Genomic DNA, 21,303 nt, shown 5'->3' with positions numbered 1-21,303 from the left:
GCAAATACTTTCACACTTTCTGCACTTTATCCTCCTCTGATCAAGTTACTGGTAATAATAGTTAGGAGTCTGTGAAAACTTCAGGGGCAGGTCAAAGGCATTTGGTGGTAGCCGGAGCATGGGCAGCTGGTCTGAAGCGTGGAGCAGGAGCTCGACAGTCATCCATCAGTGTCCAGCCGGATAGGTGGGTGGTCATTTACTGGGAAAAAAGTAAAGGGATGGAATTAGTTTTGAACTGTTTGGTGTTTGTAAAGCAGAAAATGTGAACATTTCCAGAGTGTGGCTAATGACTCCGGCAGATCTGACTATGACAGTTTAAAGGTAGAGAACCAGAAGGGGACACAGATGCGTGAGCATCCTGAAACACTGGCATCCCTCCACTCCACCGTCAACAAACCTGAGTGATCGCGAGAAGTGGAGCATCTCAGTTTACTACAATTCCCTGTGTCCATGGACCCCCTGGATCTGCCGCCTTTATCTATTGGGGATTATTAATTACCAAAATCTAAACTAAACAAATGAGTTTTTAGCCTAGATTTGAAGACTGTGACTGTGTCTGAGTCCCGAACATTCTCTGGAAGATCATTCCAGGGTTGGGGGGTTTTATAAGAAAAGGCTCTTCCCCCAGCTGAGGCCTTCTGAATTCTGAGAACTATAAAAAATCCTGTACTCTGTGATCTGAGTAAACGTGGAGGCTCATAATAAGAAATAGTATCTTGAAGGTATTCAGGAACAAGCCCATGTAGAGATTTATATGTTAATAACAGAATTTTGTAATTGATGCAGAATTTAACAGGCAGCCAATGAAGTGATGATAAAACTGGACTGATATTTTCAAATTGTCTACTTTTAGTGAGGACCCTGGCTGCAGCATTTTGAACTAGTTGAAGTTTACTTGAATTTCTGCCTGTGCATCCTGACAGTAGTGCGTTACAATAGTCAAGACTTGAGGTAATAAAGGTGTGTACTAATGTTTCCTGCAGGGATAAGGCATTTCTAATCTTAGCAATATTGCGAAGATGTAAAAAAGCTGTCCTAGTGATACTGCATATGTGCTGATCAAATGATAAATCCAGGTCAATTATGACAGCAAGATTTTTTGCTGCTGACCCAGGTTTAACTGGAAAGTCAGCAAGATTTAAAATGAAATCTGATCATTTATTTCTTGCCGCCTTTGGACCCAAAAGCAGGACATCTGTTTTGTTGCTGTTTAGAAGGAGGAAGTTACGCAACATCCAGCCTTTCACGTCTTTTACACAGTCCTCTATTTTCCTTAATCTTTGTTTGTCATCGGGCTTGGCTGAAATATACAATTGCATGTCATCTGTGTAACAGTGAAAGTTAATGTCATGGTTTCTTATAACTGTGCCTAGCGGTAACATGTACAGGGGTTGGACGGAGAAACTGAAACACCTGTCATTTTAGTGTGGGAGGTTTCATGGCTAAATTGGACCAGCGTGGTGTCCAATCTTCATTAATTGCACATTGCACCAGTAAGAGCACGGTGTGAAAGTTCAATTAGCAGAGTAAGAGCACAGTTTTGATCAAAATGTTGCAATGCACACAACATTATGGGTAAGTAAATAAGTAAGTAAAATTTTGTTTATAGAACACATTTAAAACCAAAGTGCTTCACAATAAACAAAAGAAAAATTTCCACCTTCTAACCACCAGCATCACAGAAAAACATACAGTGACACAGAAAGACATACATTAACACAGCTCCTAATCCACAGATCCACAGCTGCAAAATGCCAGACGATAAAAGTGTGTTTTAAGCTTGGATTTAAAGTGACATACCAGAGTTCAAAAGAGGACAAATTGTTGGTGCACGTCTTGCTGGCGCATCTGTGACCAAGACAGCAAGTCTTTGTGATGTATCAAGAGCCACGGTATCCAGGGTAATGTCAGCATACCACCAAGAAGGATGAAACACATCCAACAGGATTAACTGTGGACGCAAGAGGAAGCTGTCTGAAAGGGATGTTCGGGTGCTGACCCGGATTGTATCCAAAAAACATAAAACCACGGCTGCCCAAATCACGGCAGAATTAAATGTGCACCTCAGCTCTTCTGTTTCCACCAGAACTGTCCGTCAGGGGCTCCACAGGGTCAATATACACGGCCGGGCTGCTATAGCCAAACCTTTGGTCACTCATGCCAACGCCAAACGTCGGTTTCAATGGTGCAAAAGGAGCGCAAATCTTGGGCAGTGGACAATGTGAAACATGTATTGTTCTCTGATGAGTCCACCTTTACTGTTTTCCCCACATCCGAGAGAGTTACGATGTGGAGAAGCCCCAAAGAAGCATACCACCCAGACTGTTGCATGCCCAGAGTGAAGCATGGTGGTGAACCAGTGATGGTTTGGGCTGCCATAATATGGCATTCCCTTGGCCCAATACTTGTGCTAGATGGGCGTGTCACTGCCAAGGACTACTGAACCATTCTGGAGGACCATGTGCTTCCAATGGTTCAAACATTGTATCCTGAAGGCGGTGCCATGTACCAGGAAGACAATGCACCAATACACACAGCAAGACTGGTGAAAGATTGGTTTGATGAACATGAACATCTCCCATGGCCTGCACAGTCACCAGATCTAAATATTATTGAGCCACTTTAGGGTGTTTTGGAGGAGTGAGTTAGGAAACGTTTTCCTCCACCAGTAATGACCTGGCCACTATCCTGCAAGAAAAATGGCTTAAAATCCTTCTGACCACTGTGCAGGACTTGCATATGTCATTTCCAAGACGAACTGACACTGAATTGGCCGCAAAAGGAGGCCCTACACTATATTAATAAATGATTGTGGTCTAAAACCAGGTGTTTCAGTTTCATTGTCCAACCCCTGTGTAATGTAAAATAAATAATAATGGTCCAAAAATAGAGCCTTGCGGTATTCCAAACCTTACTTTAGAATAATTTGAAGATAAATCGCCACCACCATCCCAACTCCAACAACAACCACCACCACCACCATCCCAACTCCAACAACAACCAACACCATCCCAACTCCAACAACAACCACCACCAACACCATCCCAACTCCAACAACCACCACCACCAACACCATCCCAACTCCAACAACAACCACCACCAACACCATCCCAACTCCAACAACCACCACCACCAACACCATCCCAACTCCAACAACAACCACCACCACCACCACCATCCCAACTCCAACAAAAACTACCACCACCGCGACCATCCCAGCTCCAACAACCACCACCACTACCACCACAATTCCAGCTCCAACAAGCACCACCACCACATTCCCAGCTCCAACAACAACCCCCACCACCACCACGACCATCCCAGCTCCATCCATCACCACCATTCCAGCTCATTTATTGCATTTTTAACTGTAATATATATATATATATATATATATATATATATATATATATATATATATATATATATATTTAATGTAACTGAATTAATCAATTCCCACATATAACTTGTTTCTGTAACTTCATTTGCCTATAAGGTGTGCTCAGTGGGAAGATTTTCAGGTGGATACCTCATAGACCCTCTTCCCATGTGCCTGTCTTCCTCAACATTGAAGAACAGCAAGACATCCTTTTTGCCTATCTGAAGTTACTACTTTATAGAACAACACACCTGAGTTTCAAGGATGAAGTGCATCTTTCCAGAGGTAGGCCTAATCATATAATGTATTTGTATTTAATTTTATGCACTACTCAATATAAACTGTATTATCTACTGTGGTGCTTCATTATTATAGACCTGGTGTTCTGTGTTCTATTTTGCTATAATGGTATATTTCAATATATATTGATAAAAACGTTCTATTTTCCTTTGGTAGGCCATCACATATGCCCTCGGTGTGATAAAAAATGTCTCACTGGAGCAAGCTCAACAGGTCTTCCTCTGTGGTCCTGTTTATCATCACAGGTAAGGTTAGAGAACGTAGGTGTTTTTACATAATGCGATAAAGCCTTTATCAAAGTATCACTATTGATGACAACTTTAATTACAAAGTAGCAATGTCAGTTTATGAACCTTCTTTGATTGTTTCCAATATTCCTCTTAAAAGAGCAGTGATGTCTCTTTGTTATTTCAGTGAAGTGGAAGACTTTAACAGACTTTAACAGGATGATAAATAAAGAATGTAGGCCATCCTACTGGTAGGTAGTGCTGTGACCTACTTTACAGTGTGGGTATTGAATTTTATAAGGCATATGTCAGTAACATTTGGTTTTTGTGCATCTTCTTTCTTATTCTCTCTCTCTCACTCTCGCAGGGGTCAATGAGTTCTGAAGTTTGAAATTCAATATTTTTAAAATTATTTTTATTTTGAAATATATTTTATACCACATTATCTGGTTTATATTTTTATTATTCTGTCCAATTTATCCATTTACCTTTGTGTGTGTGTGTGCGAGGGGGGGTTAAAGGTAACATTTTGGTGAATTTGATTGTAATTGTTGTTGACGTATAAAATATATATATTATAGCCCCAAAAAATCTGCCTATATTTTACACAATTACACAAATGAAGATTGTCTATTGTTGAGGTATCAACAGCAATCTACATAAATCAAAGTAATTAATTATTTTAACTTAAAGCCAACAATACAAGTTACAATTATATTGATATGTGTTAAAATATCATGAATATACAACATGCAACCTCAAAAGCAGTGCTACTTAAGCCTTTGTAAAATTGAGACCACATTCATAACTTTTGTTTATAAGCATAAAAACATTCAAATCTACAATGTAATTTTTATTTATTCATATAATATTTTATTAGGGCATGTATTAAATACATAAGTGGTGGCACAGTGGTGCAGCAGGTAGCGTTGCAGTCACACAGCTCGAGGGACCAGGAGGTTGTGGTTTTGAGTCCTGCTCCGGGTGACTGTCTGTGACGAGTTTGGTGTGTTCTCCCAGTGTCCGCGTGGGTTTCCTCCAGGTGCCCCGGTTTCTTCCCACGGTCCAAAATCACAGGTTGGTAGGTGGACTGGCGACTCCAAAGTGTCCGTAGGTGTGACTGTGTGAGTGACTTTGTGTGTGTTGCCCTGTGAAGGACTGGCGCCCCCTTCAGGGTGTATTCCCGCCTTGTGCCCAATGATTCCAGGTAGGCTCTTGACCCACCATAACCCTGAACTATAAGTTAGATAAAGTAGTATTTGGTGGAATATGCCTTTGAAACCATATCTTAAGCAGTTATACAGGCGAATAAGCCTTTAAACTAAGCAGATAAAGTTATATTTGGATAGAATATTTTTAACAAATATTTTTTTTTAAACAGCTATAAAGTTAGATGAAGTAGCATTTGGGTGGAATAAGCATTTAGAAGATTATTTTTTGGGTGGAATAAGCCTTAAAACCTAAATTTTATAAAGTTAGATCCACATTGCTCGTAGAATTGTGGTCCTAAGTTCTTAAAAATGATCAGATAAATTCACAGGTAAAGGTGAGGTGACTGGTATTGTGACTGTAGTACCCTACATTGTATGCCAAATCTTGTTACAATACTGCATACAATATACTTATGCAGTACATACTAGTGAAGTATGTAGTATAGTAGTATGCCATTCTGAATACAGCCATAGAGAGGGAAATATGGAGGGAAAACCAGAGGACCTGGAGGAAGCCTATGCGGACATGGGGAGAACACACCAAACTCCTCACACAAACTTGGAACCCACAATCTCGCCACCGTGCAACCCATGTGCCCTGGAGAAACTACATTTCATTCTGTGATGAAAATAAAGCTGACTGACTTTATGAGCAATTCTTTATACATAAATATCACAATAGATACGCCCTTGGCATCCATGAACCACAGTCTAGAACCCTTGAAGAACCATGCCCCATATTCAGTAGAGGAATGTTATTGGATAGTGATTGCTTTTCAACCGGATAAGCGGTTACAGATAATGAATGAATTTTGCTTTGGCATGTTCACAGCGCCACACACTGGAATACAACACAGTTGAGCTGATTGCTTTTTTTGGTGGTTCAATTCTGACACAAAGTTAGCATTTTATTGTGTAATTGGAAATCCACACATATTGTTTTTTCTGGTAAGGGACAGAGCGACATTAAATCAATGTAATGAATATTTGTTTTACATTATGGCACCTTTTCCGCACGTCTGTGTTTAAAAGTAATCTCACATGTATTGCATTTCAATAAGATGTTTATTTTTGAAGTATCTCACGATGTAAAGCAATACAGTTGTGTACTGGTTACATATCGAGGTGACTGTTTTCAATTCTGACACTAATTCAGCAAGTAATTTTTAAAATGCAAATTCTCATGTACTGTTATTCAGTAAAGAGGTCAGGCAAGGTGAAAACAATGTAATAGCAGTTTTGCTAATTTTGGCACATATTCATCATGTTACCTTGGAAAATCAATGACGTTTGTGTATTTCATTTCACATTGTTTTATTGCAGTGATTTCTTTTCAATCTGCCACTAATTCCTCTCTATAGGGATAAAGACAAAGAACCAGGAAAGAAAACAAGATGCCAATCCAGCTCAGGGTCGCGGTGGGTCCGGAGCCTACTCGGAATCATTGGGCGCAAGGCAGGAACAATCCCTGGAGGGGCACCAGTCCTTCATGGGTTAACACACACACACACACACACATTTTTGAGTTGCCAATCTATCCACCTACATGTGTTTTTGGACCGTGAGAAGAAAGCTACACGGACATGCAGCGAGCACACTGAACTCCTCAAAGACAGTCACTCGGAGGGGGACTTGAACCCACAACCTATACCTGCTGCGGAACTGTACTGCCAGCTTAACCAAATGTGTTTTTAAAGAAATGTCACTGACAAATTCATTGTAATAAATAATAATATTATAAACAATAAATGGCTCACAGGCAAAGGCACTGAGCAGCAGTACAATCAATTCAACACAATGTGAATGCAGGGTGGCACAATGAAGCAGCAGGTAGTATCGCTATTACATAGCTACAGGGTAGTCCTGGGGTTGTGAGTTTGAGCCCTGCGCTGGGTGATTCTGAGGAGTTTGGTGTGTTCTCCTTGTGTCCACATGAATTTCTTCTGGGTGCTCAAGTTTTTTCCCATTGTTTTCCCCAGTGTTGCAACTGAATTATTGATTTGGACTCCGGTAATATTGGGTATTTTAGGTTTAAATGGTATTAATTCACTATTTGCAAAAAAAAAACAACTTTAAATCACTTCATACCATTATTAACTTCCCTTGATATATAACATTATAAAACAATTAATAATCAATTTCCAATTCAAATGATTGTTAGTGGTGGAATATTTTTAGTTTGGCTGGTGACACACTTACATGTGGTTTGTGCACCAGCTTCTGTATCCTTCAAAATCTGGCTATTTGAGATAATAATAGTGCTGACTATGATGCATGACCACATAAGTTCCTCAGAAATGCAACAGGAAATGTTGAGAGATACACCCTTAAAGTGTAAAAGCGAGACATCCCTTTTCGTGCTGCTTGGTTTAGAGGTGAAGCTGATGAAGTAAGTGTAGGGGGAGGTTGGTCCCAATTGTTATTAAAAACATACACATGGACATCATGAATGTTACAGGACCCCAAACACTGACCCCAGATAACACTTGCATGCAGTAAATTTTTCAAAACACCACAGCACAGAAGAGAAACAGAGGTGTGACTCAGACTCTGTAAAATCCTGAACCTATTTCTTGCTAGTGCGTTATATATTTCTAATACAGCAACATTTATATTTATGTATATTTGTGTATATTTTTATATATTTATATTTATGTATATTTGTGAATCTGACATTTAGTGCTAGCTGCATGTACATTGTGGTTTAATGACTTATGTACTTCACTATATAAAGAGTGAGGAGGTATTTGAATTTCAGCCACAGATAGGCACGATATGTGACGTCAGTATTTCGCAAAAATATACATTGAAGATTTGCCTATGTGTCTTTCATAGGAAAGAATATATAGCTATGTAAAGTAGTTACTAAAATATATCCCAGAACATTAAGAAAAAAACAAAAAACAAAAACACTGTAGTCTGCTCTTGTTTTAATTAAATTTGAGCTTAATGCCATATGTAAAATGTGTATTTTCCAAAAACATGACTTTTGATACATTCATCAACTTGGCAATGCAGAACATCCATGACTCAGGTGGTGGTATGTGGCCAGTGAAAGGTTTGTTAGGGGAAGGGAGTGCAGCACATTCTAACTCTCAATGTGCCTTAATTTACTAAATCAACAACCTAGGAAGTTAATTTCAGCATTCTTTAGCACTAGGGTGTTAGTTGTGGTTATATACTGTGTACTAAACAGAAAATATTGATGGATAAGGATTAATTGGCTGTTGGGGTATTTAGTATGTGGGCCATTCCACTGAATTGGTGCCATTTGCTTGTTGCAACTCTTCCAAAATAAACTTAATTTTGTAGATTTTTAGAAGAGGCATATGGGCTTACTGACTGACTGACTGACTGACACCTAATGTTAAAACGTGCATGCGTGAGTAGGAACTGTTAATTCAGCCTTATTTCACTTTCCAGTTCATGAACTAAATTTGAAACCGTTTGACGGTGACCAGAGGTCTTCTTTTCTCTCGACAAGTACTCTTTTTGGGATCCAAAAATGTGTGTTCAAGTGTTCAATGGGTCAGAGGGTTGAGAGCTGAATTGGGACACGGCCGCGTCGCTTCAGCGCTTGTAGGTCCACCATCCATCGCGGTGCAGAGTGTTTTAGTGGAGCCTCGAACAGAAATGTGTTGAACGTTGTTGAGGTATTTATCATAGTCTCTTCTTTATGTGTGGAGAATGTTTTTGTGACCCAGCCTTTTGTTTTCTACTATATATTTAACAAACAGAAAATTGTTACTGACTTTCTGACGAGTAAATTACATCAAAATCTCCGGATTATTAAAGCCAGAACACCGGAGTGAAGTGTTACTCAAAATCAGTTTTTACAGCACCGTTTTATCAGTCAGATCCTTATAGAAATGTAAGTCAGTTCCTCTATCAAGTATAGACTACTTGGTTGCTAAAATGTTCAAAAACAATTTTATAGTTTATTACTTATTATTGTAAACACAGACATTGATATGAAGTACCAAAGCTTCTCCAGACCTTGAAAAGGGTATGTATTTTGGGCTTTCCTGTTTTTGAAATGCCAGAAAAACCTCTGTGACAATGACTATATGACTATTGGCGGACTGGGTAAACTAGGCTTGTATAGTTTCTCTTTGCTCTTTTTTCAACACTGAATCTTGAGACACATATTTAACTATTCAAACCAACAGAGAACCTTTTGTTCTTATGAACATTGGAAACATCAGTCACAGCTCAAGTACTGTTCCATTTAAAAGTCCAAATACCTGAATACGCTGGCATACAGTCTGTACTACCAAGTACAGCAGTCCGAACTTGACATATTTGTATTGAGAAACTCCATCTCCCTCAAACAAATAATCTGTCTTAACAGTCTAACATCAGAAATATGGAACAAAATGCTTATAGGCTCAAAAAAGGGAATTAACTCTGGCTGACTCATTGCATTTGGGACATAGCCATGTTATGACAATAGTTGTCTTAGTTTATTAAAGGAGAACAAAACTGATATTTGTGGCTTTTTTTGGTTGCTTGCACCGCCATCTTGCCCTTCTTTCTGAAAACATGCAGAATGTGTGTGAACAGACATTCATAGTTCTTCTTTTGAAGTGTGCCCTTAAAAGATTTTTGTTTCAAGTAGTATACAGCCTTCCCCTTCAACCTCACCCATCTTTCCCAACGTAGAATTGAGACATCCTTACCCCTAGGCCAAATGGTGTTAAGGCTATGGGGTGAAAAGGAATTCACCCTAAACAAACTCATTCCACGGAAAAGCAGTCCCGTAATAAACCCTGAATAATGTTTACCATAATGCACTGTCTGTGCAGGGAGGACGAGGAGACGGATGTAAACGCAGGGAACTTTATTAACAAAATCAAAATAAACACGGGTAGATACATGGAAACTAGACCAGACTATACTATGAATTAACAAATGATAGACAGGAGACAGCCATGAACCAGGGTAGACATGTGAGACACACAAAAACAGAATAACACACATCTACGCACACAACACCAGACAAAGGAGCACTCAAACTATAGGGGTATATCAGGACAAGACAAATGAGGAACACCTGGAGACAATAACGAGACAGAGGCAGGACTAAGGTGGGGCTAGGGCAGAGACAGGAACAACAACAAACAGGGCCATGTGCCTTGGGATGTGACAGATGCCCCCTCCAAGACGCACAACTCCCGGGGTGCGTAAAGCTAGACCCCCTAGGAGCTGGCGCAGGAGGGGCCAAGAAAACAAAGCAGAACGAACCCACAAGACTCAGGACAAGACAGGAAATGGAGCTGGGGACAAGAGACTAGACTGAAACGGACACTGGAGAGGAATAGAAAGAGGAGACGGGACTCGTGACTGGACATTGGGCTGGATACTGGATGAGGACTTAATCACAATAAGTCCCAGAATCTTTATGTGATTCAGTAAATGTGATTCCCAATGACACATTGTGATTCAGTGGTTGCTTATGACTTGGTTCCTCTGTGCATGCGCAGAAAATCATGCTTCAGTACATTTTGCTGATAGCTATGATACTTTATACATTTTTTCTTCGAGCATATTGTAAATAGGCAAAACCCTTTTTGTTGAATGGCATATATAAGTAACATTATTATTATTATTATTATTATTATTATTATTATTATAAATAATAAGAAGGCAGCGTAGCAGGTAGTGTCACAGTAACACAGCTCCAGGGACCTGGAGGTTGTGGGTTTGAGTCCCGCTCCGGGTGACTGTCTGTGAGGAGTTGGTGTGTTCTCCCCGTGTCCACGTGGGATTTCTCCGGGTGCTCCGGTTTCCTTCCACGGTCCAAAAACACACGTTGGTAGACGGATTGGCTACACAAAACTGTGTGTGTGTGTGCTGCCCTGTGAAGGACTGAAGCTCCCTCCAGGGTGTGTTCCTGCCTTGCGCCCAATGATTCCGGGTAGTTTTAAGGAGCTCATTCACATACTGGATCTGACATATGTACTACCAACCAGACAGCTGTGTATGGTGGGCATAAGGATTAAGTGTTTCATTGCGATTTGAACATGAAATGAATAGTAGGCTAACTACTAATATTTGTGTTTACAGTCTGACATTTTTATGCACTCCAGCCTCCTCAGTGCCACATGAAAGTGTATTCAAGTGAAAGGTTGGGGAGATTGTGTCAAAGAAAAGGAATCGCCTCAACCCCAACGCAGTTAAAAATCTTTTTTTTAAATAAGAATCAATAAGTTATTTTGCTCCTTTCCCCATACTGCTCTGTTGAAGTTTACTGTCCTTCACTCCCAGTTCCATAAGCACTTTTGCATTCAGTGTCAGTGTACATCATTTATTTATTTATTTTGAGTGTTCAACATCACAACACCCAACTAATAATATATCCATGCAAACACACAACTTTAATATTTATTGAAAATATAGCAAAAATAGTTGCTATCTTAAAATAGCAGAAGTTGAGAGTTGAGGATGCCATTCTCCATCTTCTACATCGGGCTCACACTCATCTGGTCAAGGGTGGTAGCGCTGTGAGAGTAATGTTTTTCTTCTTTTCCAGTGCCTTCAAAACCATAAAGCACTTTCCTGCTAATAGATAAATTTGCGAGGATGCAAGTGGATCCACACATGGTCACCTGGATCACTGACTACCTCACTGACACTAAACACTTCCAAGATGAAGTAGATGGTGATGGACTTTCACAGGGCGACCCAACCCCGCAACCAGTCTCTATTGAGGGGTTTAAGTGGAGGTGGTTACGTCTTACAAGTATCTTGGGCTGCAGCTTGACAACAAACTGGACTGGTCTGAGAACATAGACATCCTATACAGGAATGGGCAGAGCTGGCTGTATTTTCTGAGGATGCTGGGGTCACCTGTAGGAAGCTACTACAGATGTTCTATCAGTCCGTGGTTGCCAGCTGTCTTTTTTATGCTGTTGTGTGCTTGGGGAAGGAAAGAGATGAGATGCATCTGCAAAAGCTGGCCAGGCGAGCAGGGTCAATGGCTGGAGTGGAGCTGGACTCTGTGGTTATGGTGGCTGATTGTAGGAAATTGCACAAACTGCTCTGTCCATCATGAAAGATGAAGATCTATTGAGGTATATTTGGGGCAAAACACCTGAATATCTGTGACATTTGTAGTTCTAGAAAATAGCAAAGCAATGTAATGTCAGTAAAGTTGAAGTCACAGGGAAAATAACTTTAGGAGTTGCAAATTGTAGAAATTATTTCCCCTCCCACAAATACAACTTCATTTGCACCTTCAAAAATCCTTTATTGCAGGTGCACAAATACAATTCTACACACACAATCATCATACACTCACAGTTTTGCTACAATTGCAGTGGTGAATATGGTGCAAAACACCTTCACACACTTGTATAAACATGCACAGAGGTTGCACATTCAGAAACCAATATTTGAATCTGTGCAATGCGAGTTACATACATGTATTTATTATTTTAGTTTTTTTGTGAGATATTTGCCTAGCACAAACACTAGTTAATGAATAAACCTGTTTGAATCTGAGGCTACGAGTCTTTGTCGCTCACACATGACAAACTCTGCATGATTTTTTGCCCTTGCTACCATAGTTTCCCATCTTCTTATGTTATTCTCTGCCCTTGCATCAATATTTTATTTAATTTTTATTTGATATTTTGTGTGTTCTTATACTTTGATCTTCTTACCATGTCCTGTAAATGTAACATCCCCTCTATAGCAGTGGCGATTGCTCTAAGACTGCAAGGGAAGCTCAGCTTCCCCTAAAATCTAAAAAAATAAGTGATCAAATATATACTGTTGTGTGTACATGTCGTTGAATAAATATGCACTACAACGCGCTCAACTTTTGTTCAGAATCAGCTTCTTATCACTGGTAAAGACGCGGCTTTCCTCTCAATCATTCACGCAGCTTCAGTGCTTTAAACGCTGAGCGATAGGCGGTAATAACATGGAAAGGCATCGGCATCGGCATCGGCATCTTACGTGGCACATGCCAGTGACATCGGCACCTTACGTACAGGTGACAGTGGCATCTATTTTTTTTTTTTCGTGACAGTGTCATGTGCCAGTGGCATCGATATTTTTTTTTTCCTTTTGAGTGCCAGTGGCATCGATTTTTTTTTTTTTGGTGACAGTGGCATATGCCTCCGTTTTGCGCAAATGTCGATGACATTGCCATCCGTTTTATGACACTGGCATATACCCCACTTCATTGTTGAACATCTGCCAGTAGACTAAGTGTAGCTAGCATAAGGATGTTTAAACTAGCTATATATTTAACTAGCGCACGTACCTAGTAGCATGTAGCACTAGTAGTAGTATGTAAACGGACCAAACAAGTGACATGCTACAAACATAGCATCCCTTATTCGCACACAGTCCACTGTCTCTGTGTTCATGGACAATTGAACTACAAGTTCTTCCCAGTTAGGGGTATACGACGATCCTCAAAACCACAACTTTCAAGACGTCGACATACCACAATGTTGCCAGGCAACATTACTACTGGACTACTAGATTAATTAAAATGTCTTTAAGGCACGTGAAGCTCTAAAAGCATTGTACACCACTGCATGTCAGATTCTTGAAAGCTGACATTTCAACCAAGACAATGTATGCCTTTCTGATGAAGGCTCATAATATGTGCTGACACTCAATTCTACTGACATATAATCCAGATTTCCCCTAAATATTTTTGTCAGTCTTATGCAAAATTTGTATATATATATATATATATAGTTGTGGTGGTGGTGCTTTTCATATTTCCTTTAAATTATCAATACATGGAATTTGTCTGAAGCTACTTAAATATTTGTATAACATTGTACCATTAAGAACTGAATCGGGAGTGGCATAAAACCCCATATAGAAATGATCCTTAAAAAATTAAATGTGGTATTTTCTATATAACAATACAACTTGGTATTAAGTTGGCTTTATCTTGAGTTTTCATTTTAGGAGGGCAGACGTGTCAGTAATATGCTGCAGACTACAATTTTACAATTGTACAATGTACAATTTTACCAACACCAGTATGTAATAAATATTATATATTAAAGTAAACTTGTTAGTCCAGTTCCCTTTTTCTCCTTTACAATAAAGTCCATGTGTTTATTGAACCATTGCAGTTCTGTAAAAATCCAAAACTTCTAAAACTCATGCTTCCCCTGCTGCTTGTCAGGCCACCACTCTAAATAAGAATTCATTGCCTGGTTAAAAATCAATTAAAATTAATTTTTAAATAACAAAAATGAATGTCGGAAGCATGACAACCTTCAGGTGGAAATAGCTGATCAGATGGTGACAAACTTTGGGGAGAAATACTAAATACAGATTATGCTTCCAATATTCCAAAAAAATACAATTAAAACTCACATTCTGTGTATTAGACACAAGCTGTGCAATTCTTGTGTTAACTGCTTAAACATAGATAAAAACAATAATTAATTAACAGTCTTCAAACCAGAACACACACACACACACACACATCATCAGTCAGCCATGGCTGAGGGAGTAGTGCACCCTCTGAATCAGCTGCAAGGTTCTCTGCTGGGCACAGTGTTTGCAGGTCCTTGATTGAGATTATATTCATCCCAACACGCAAAATGATGGCTGTTGTGTTCTTCACAACAGAGTACAGCTCCAACAGCTTTTCCTGTAAAATTATTACAATTGTTTCAATTAATTTGTAATGAATACTAGTTTCATACCTGTATTTAATATTCAGTTTTGTTCATGAAAATGTAATAAACAAATCATACTACAGACTAATTTATGGAAAGTTAAAAAGCATACTTCATTTTCCTTCAAGATGGGGAAGAGAGAGATTGAAAAACACTGGCCAGCAGTCTCCCAGTCACATCTTGGTTTCTTATTCACACTTTCCTCAACGCTTTCTGAATGTTGGTGTTTAGTGTTTTTATCTGCAAAAACATTTTTCAGTTAGCACAACAAAACAATGCAACACAAAACAATGCAACACAAGAAAAATTAATTACAGAACATCTAACGTACATGCACCAAAGAGTGAGTCTGCCATCCAATCCAACTTGAGCTTTCTCATGTGTGTGCCTCTGTATTTTGTCCATAAATTCCATGTTTACTTTATTGTTGTGCATATGGAACACCAACCGTAGAGCAAACATGAAATGAGTGTCCTTCATCTGACAAAGAAAGTAGCGACAATTTGCTAGCTCTCTGTTGAGCTGTTCTGCCATGGATGTGTTAATGTAGCCAGACAGCTCTGGTACTAGATCAAGGCTTCTGAGCTTCTCCTTTGGCTGTTTTTGGTTTTGCTGGTGGAAACGGTCATACAAAGAACATCTATCTGAAGTTCCTGTAATCGGATGAGGTTTGTTAAACTTTTCTCCGGTTATATTGTTCTTTCCCTTGACTGGTCCACCTTCTTTTAGAACTTTAATCCAGGGCAAATTAACCTTAAGTGTTTTGGCTAAAGCCTTGGCCACATTTTCATCAGTAGCTTCACAGAGGCGCCCATCATATGGCTTAAAATATGTTTGCCGAGTTCTGTTGTTGGCATGTCGTGCCACTCTTCCTGCTATGTCAGATATGTAAACAGTAGGAGGGGTCTTGAAGCTTAGAAGGGCATCAACATGATCTCTCGCTGACTCTTGCCACCATAGTGGAGAACAACAATAAACAATGGAATGAGGACAGCCAACATGGAGGACACCACCTTAAAAAAGAAACAAGCAAAACAATATGAATGGAAAGCTTTTCCTAGTTTTAATATTTTACATGCTTTCTGATTTCAAATTTCAAATTTTACCTCCTGCCTTTTGGAGTTTTAAAAACATTTTTGGATAGACTTCTTTGTATAAGAGTAGTTCCTCCAAACGATTAATAATGTCAGAAGCAGAGCCCTCTGCAGATACTCCAAGAACTGCACACCCTGCAACCAGCTCACTTTTCGAAGCCTATAAAAATAAATTTACAACATTCACCATGATTCTTGACAATTAAAGCAATCCCAAATGCATGTAAAGAAAATACCTTTTTTGATTCAAGTAGTTTAAGCACAGTGTCTTCTACAGCATGAGATGTAGTAGAAAGTGAAACATCATTTGAGCGCTCTGCAAATCCTTTCAGGATCTCAGTTTTGGGCAAGACTGGCCCAGCACGGCATGCCACTCCAATCCATTGGGCAAACGCAGAATAGGAGAGATCACTGGAGAAAGGATTTCACGCTCTTGTGTCTGAGGTTGGAACAGAATGGTATTTAATTAAATATTACAATTTTTTAGTTTTTTTTTTCTTTAGAATTTCTTGTAATTCTGATATTATAGCGTATAGCCAACTAGAGCAGCGTGGTGACACAGCAAATAGTGTCGCAGTCACACAGCTCAAGGGGTCCTGGAGGTTGTGGGTTCGAGTCCCGCTCCGGGTGACTGTCTGTGAGGAGTGTTGCGTGTTCTCCCTGTGTCTGCGTGGGTTTCCTCCGGGTGACTGTCTGTGAGGAGTGTGGTGTGTTCTCCCTGTGTCTGCGTGGGTTTCCTCCGGGTGCTCTGGTTTCCTCCCACGCTCCAAAAACACATGTTGGTATGTAGATTGGTGACTCAAAAGTGTCCGTAGTTGTGAGTGTGTGAGTGAATGTGTGTGTGTGTTCCTGTGAATGTGAATGAATAAGCCAGCTAGGGGATACAGTAAAAAAAAAAAACAGTTTTATGTAACAAACTTACCATAACAAAAACCTGTAACAATGAGTTCCTTTTCCAGTGATGACCATCTCTCATCAACATTTACTGTAAGGTCACTTTGTTGAATATTGTCAGTGCATGGTCTCTTCAGGAGATTCACTTGGAGAGAAAAAATATTGTGAAATGACTGAAAAGAAAGACAACACATGCATGTAAAAATAATATAGCAGGGCATGAACTAACAAACTAAAATGCAATTAATTAATATTATATTGGACATCCCAAAAATGATCAACATCATAACCACCATCTTTTATAATATATCTGGGGGATACATGGGCACAGATTGTCAAGGGGAGGCAGTGCAACTCCCACAGCAAAGTTTTAGTCCCCAGACACAAACGTCACACAAACCTACAGATGCAGAAACGGTCTTTAGATGTCAGGTAAACTGTTCAGAAACTGTAGATGCTGGAAACAAAGTTTACATTATCATTTGTAGCAGAGATGTTCAAATTACTTGAATAGAAATATTATTCATCTTGTTCAAATATGTTTAGCAAAAAACAACAAAAAAATATATCCCCTTTTCCCTTACAAAGTAATGTAAAAATGGCTTACCAGGCAAGTCAAAGGCCACTTTCCAATTGGCATCAGCAATTAAAACAGGTGGTTCATGGCCACAGCGTACACAAGAGAAGTCATAGTGATAACTAGTCATTGCCCAAAAATGGAAGGCGGCTTTTCTCAGCGTGTTGTGATGTATCTTCACGTTTAGGAGGTCCTCCATCATAGAAAAAAAAACGTCCGATAGCTGTGTTTGACTATTATATAGGAAACTGATTAAAACTGATATTTGGCAAAAGTTGAAAATGCAAAAGGACACAAAATTTTTTTTACCTTGAGGGCTGATGTCATCATTGAACAGAAACGGATAGTCAAAAGAATTCTGTTATCTGTTATGTTTAAATTATGAAATCCCGTTGTGAAGTCCTGAAATCTTACAGGAGTCCTGCAGATCAGGCACTTTTTCACACACACAGTGACACCTTTACATGAAAAAGTAATTAGAGAGTGGCCTTTACATTTATATCTTGGAAAAAAAAGAGACAAACACATTTACAAGTACTCTTTTGGATTGTGCACAAACCTTTCTGAATAGATTCTAGGTCATAGATGATTGCATTTTTGGTAACAATCACCATTTCTGTGAGGCCAGGTGGCGTTGGCCCAGGGCAGTATGGACATGTTGTTTCTGTAGGCTCAAACCTCGCTGGCAGAGGACTGACCCGAATCTTTAATTCCTGTGGCAAATTCTCAGGTATTCTTTTCATCTGCCAGAGATATGTGGTCATGTCTACTATCTGTTTTTTTGTGAGGCCATCTTTTCTCTCCAAACAAATGTCTGCATCCTCCTCCTCCTCTTCAAAACTGTCTCCCTCACTGGCTGATTGGGTACATTCAACCAACAAATCCTCTCTCTCTTGATAAAGCCACCACATACTCAAATAGATGTGAATACATCGGTACTGTTTCTTGGTGGCTTTACAAAGGCAATACCAGCACTCCTCTTTCCTAGAACTGGAAATTAAGCCTTTTTCATGCATTAAGTCAATAGATCCATGTTTCAGGGTTTGTGGGGCCACATATGGATGTGCATGTGGGACTCTTCTGAAATGTTCACACTCGAGACCTGGCATTCCACTTGCTTTTGCCAGAGTCATGTACTCCCTGCACTCTTCCACTTCACACCCAATAACCTGCGATGTGGTACTTTTTTGGACATGTATTGGTATCCTCTGGCCTCTGCTACTTTTGGCTGTTATGAAAATGCCCTTCTCTACATCTACACAGTATATTGGGTCTGTCTGTTTTTCATGTCTCTCTTTTTGATGCCTTCTGAGGCTTCCAGCTCTTGCAAATGATGATTGACAGAAGGTACATTTAAAACTGTCCTCACCAGATTGCTTCTGTGGACAGTTTTCTCTCTCTTCACTTCTCTCTGGCTTTTCTGTAAAAGTAAAAAAAATCAATTCGGCCACAGAGCAATTAAATTTACTACAGAAAGAAATGCAGGAAGAGTTCTGACAACCTATTGAATATGGAAAATAAAGGTGAACTGTGGATACAGCCATGCATGCATGAATGTAGGATTGATGAAGAAGAAGGAGGAATGCCAGATGAAAAAGAAAGCTACAATAAAAACCCATTACAAAACTGTACACATACTTTCAGTGAACTGTTCCTGAGAATCTTCATTCAGAATGCATCCTATGAAAGCAGTTTATAGACTTGTAAGATACACAAAGGTACACCACAGCATATGACAAATTTATACCACTGACAGGTAGATCCTACCATGTTTTTGCAAATGGATTTTGAAAGAGGGTAGTCTTTGCAAAATTTGTCCACATTTAAAACAGTGCCAATGACTTCTTTTTAAGTCTTTAACTTGTCCACAAAACATGGCACTGTGAAAAGATCTGACAGAAAAAAGATTTCAACATTAAGTAATTACTACTGAACAGTTAGTTTAGCTGTACAAGTCATCAAAAATCTACAAAAACAACAGATCATAAACAGAACATTTTTATGTTATTTCTCTGCTTCCCTTTACTCAATCTCAATAATAAGACAATCACACTGATCACAAAGGAACATTTAGACCATTAGTATTTCCTCAGCATTTACCAAAATAAATATACCATTATTAACACAGAAATTCAGATTAAAAACAGACTGCTTACTATTGCTAGCATCTTTAAAAAACACAGAATACTTAAGATGTTTTTTAGAGATGTGGTCCTGGGTGCACTCATCACTCTTTCTACAGAAAGGACAAGTACTGTGAGCCTGGATGTCATGAAACAGCCCATCAATTGTTTTAAATGTGTGTCCTAAAAAGCAAAATAAATACAGGATAGAATTAAGGTATCAATGTTAACATGTCAGAGACTTGCAGCACCAGAACGCAGGCACACTAAACTTTATAGTAATATATATAGTATTTATATTACTAATAACCAGTGAACATGATACTACACGGAATTTAACATTACCTGTATAAAATAATATAAATAATAATGGGAGCTACACCACTATTTGTACCCATTTAATACGTAATAGTACAACACACCTACCGTGCAATGTCGCCATATTGTTTTCTTCTTTGAGAAAGACCTTAGGCCCCTAGATGATGCCAGTGTTCAATTTTCTGATTAGGCCTAGCAGGGTTGCTACCTCAATTTAAAATTCGAAAATTTAAAAAAGTAATGTTTCATTTAGTACACTGTCATATTAGATTTTCACTCAAATATATATATATATATATGTGTGTGTGTGTGTGTGTGTGTGTGTGTGTGTGTGAGTGACTCTTATGTTATCGCACGGCAGCATTGTGGTATGTCCACGTCTTGAAAGTTGTGGTTTTGAGGATCGTCGTATACCCCTAACTGGGAAGAACTTGTAGTTCAATTGTCCATGAACACAGAGACAGTGGACTGTGTGCGAATAAGGGATGCTATGTTTGTAGCATGTCACTTGTTTGGTCCGTTTACATGCTACTAGGTACGTGCGCTAGTTAAATATATAGCTAGTTTAAACATCCTTATGCTAGCTACACTTAGTCTACTGGCAGATGTTCAACAATGAAGTGGGGTATATGCCAGTGTCATAAAACGGATGGCAATGTCATCGACATTTGTGCAAAACGGAGGCATATGCCACTGTCACCAAAAAAAAAAAATCGATGCCACTGTCACCTGTACGTAAGTTGCCGATGTCACTGGCATGTGCCAGCGTCGCGCGAACGTAAGATGTCGATGCCTTTCCATGTTATTACCGCTACTGGGGCTGAGCGTCCACAGAGTTCAATAGAGAAGCAGCGAAGTGCAGCGAAACTAGACGAGTGATTGCTGGGCTTTGTCCCGCCCATCGGACGCTCAGCGTCTCTGGGGGTCTATGGGGCAGTGGGTTGGCCTCGGCTGGCCCGGACGCTCAGCTTCTGCATGATGATTGGATGATCTGTCTGAGGCTGAATCCCTTTTTGATTGACAGCGAAATGAGCGAATCAGCGATCCTTTGGTGTAGAGATCCGTGGGAGCATTACATTTTCATTCTGTCCCTGGAAAAGACGCCTTGTTGGTACGACAGGGTCTTAGATCATTTTCTTGAAAAGGAACGGAGGGTAATCTGACAAATGATGAAAAACAATGGACAGATGTGGGGAGTTTAAATGCTATTTACTCAAAAACTATAAAGTAAATTCACTTCACGATAATCAATAGGTACATAGTATGGTAAACACCGAACTGATATCTGTTGGGCATATGGACTACTTATTTAAAATTATTATTTTATAAAGCAGTAAACTTTATTCATTATTAAAAACTATGAAATATTATGGGGAGTTTGAATGCTATTTACTCAAAAACTATAAAGGAAAATCACAACATATTTTATAGGTACATAGTATGAAAAACACTGAACTGTTGGTTGTATGAAATGCGTATTATAAATTACCAATATATAAACCGCTTTAATGCGGTTAC

General features: G+C 39.3%; 1 protein-coding gene across 5 annotated transcripts; it reads right to left on the bottom strand.

The window, feature by feature from the left end:
• Positions 1 to 12,366: 12,366 nt before the first annotated feature.
• LOC136696339 (uncharacterized) lies at positions 12,367 to 20,294 on the bottom strand. 5 transcript variants are annotated; one of them, XM_066670653.1, is made up of 14 exons: positions 19,894 to 20,294; positions 19,533 to 19,650; positions 19,112 to 19,236; positions 18,983 to 19,024; positions 17,904 to 18,764; positions 17,654 to 17,802; positions 17,375 to 17,577; positions 17,168 to 17,224; positions 16,796 to 16,912; positions 16,110 to 16,312; positions 15,886 to 16,033; positions 15,111 to 15,792; positions 14,892 to 15,019; positions 12,367 to 14,751 (listed from the first exon to the last, which is right to left on the bottom strand). In XM_066670653.1, the coding sequence occupies exons 1-7, from the start codon at positions 19,907 to 19,909 to the stop codon at positions 17,467 to 17,469; spliced, it is 1,422 nt and encodes a 473-aa protein (XP_066526750.1). In that variant the 5' UTR covers positions 19,910 to 20,294; the 3' UTR covers positions 12,367 to 14,751; positions 14,892 to 15,019; positions 15,111 to 15,792; positions 15,886 to 16,033; positions 16,110 to 16,312; positions 16,796 to 16,912; positions 17,168 to 17,224; positions 17,375 to 17,466. The 5 variants fall into 5 exon arrangements, with proteins under 5 accessions (XP_066526750.1, XP_066526748.1, XP_066526749.1 ...); XM_066670651.1 differs by having other exon boundaries at positions 17,375 to 17,537; XM_066670652.1 differs by having other exon boundaries at positions 17,172 to 17,224; positions 17,375 to 17,537.
• Between the last annotated feature and the right edge of the window lie 1,009 nt (positions 20,295 to 21,303).

This window comes from Hoplias malabaricus, chromosome 5, assembly GCF_029633855.1.
Source record: "Hoplias malabaricus isolate fHopMal1 chromosome 5, fHopMal1.hap1, whole genome shotgun sequence".
Lineage (NCBI taxonomy): Eukaryota > Metazoa > Chordata > Actinopteri > Characiformes > Erythrinidae > Hoplias > Hoplias malabaricus.
This window is presented reverse-complemented; position numbering and strand designations above follow the sequence as displayed.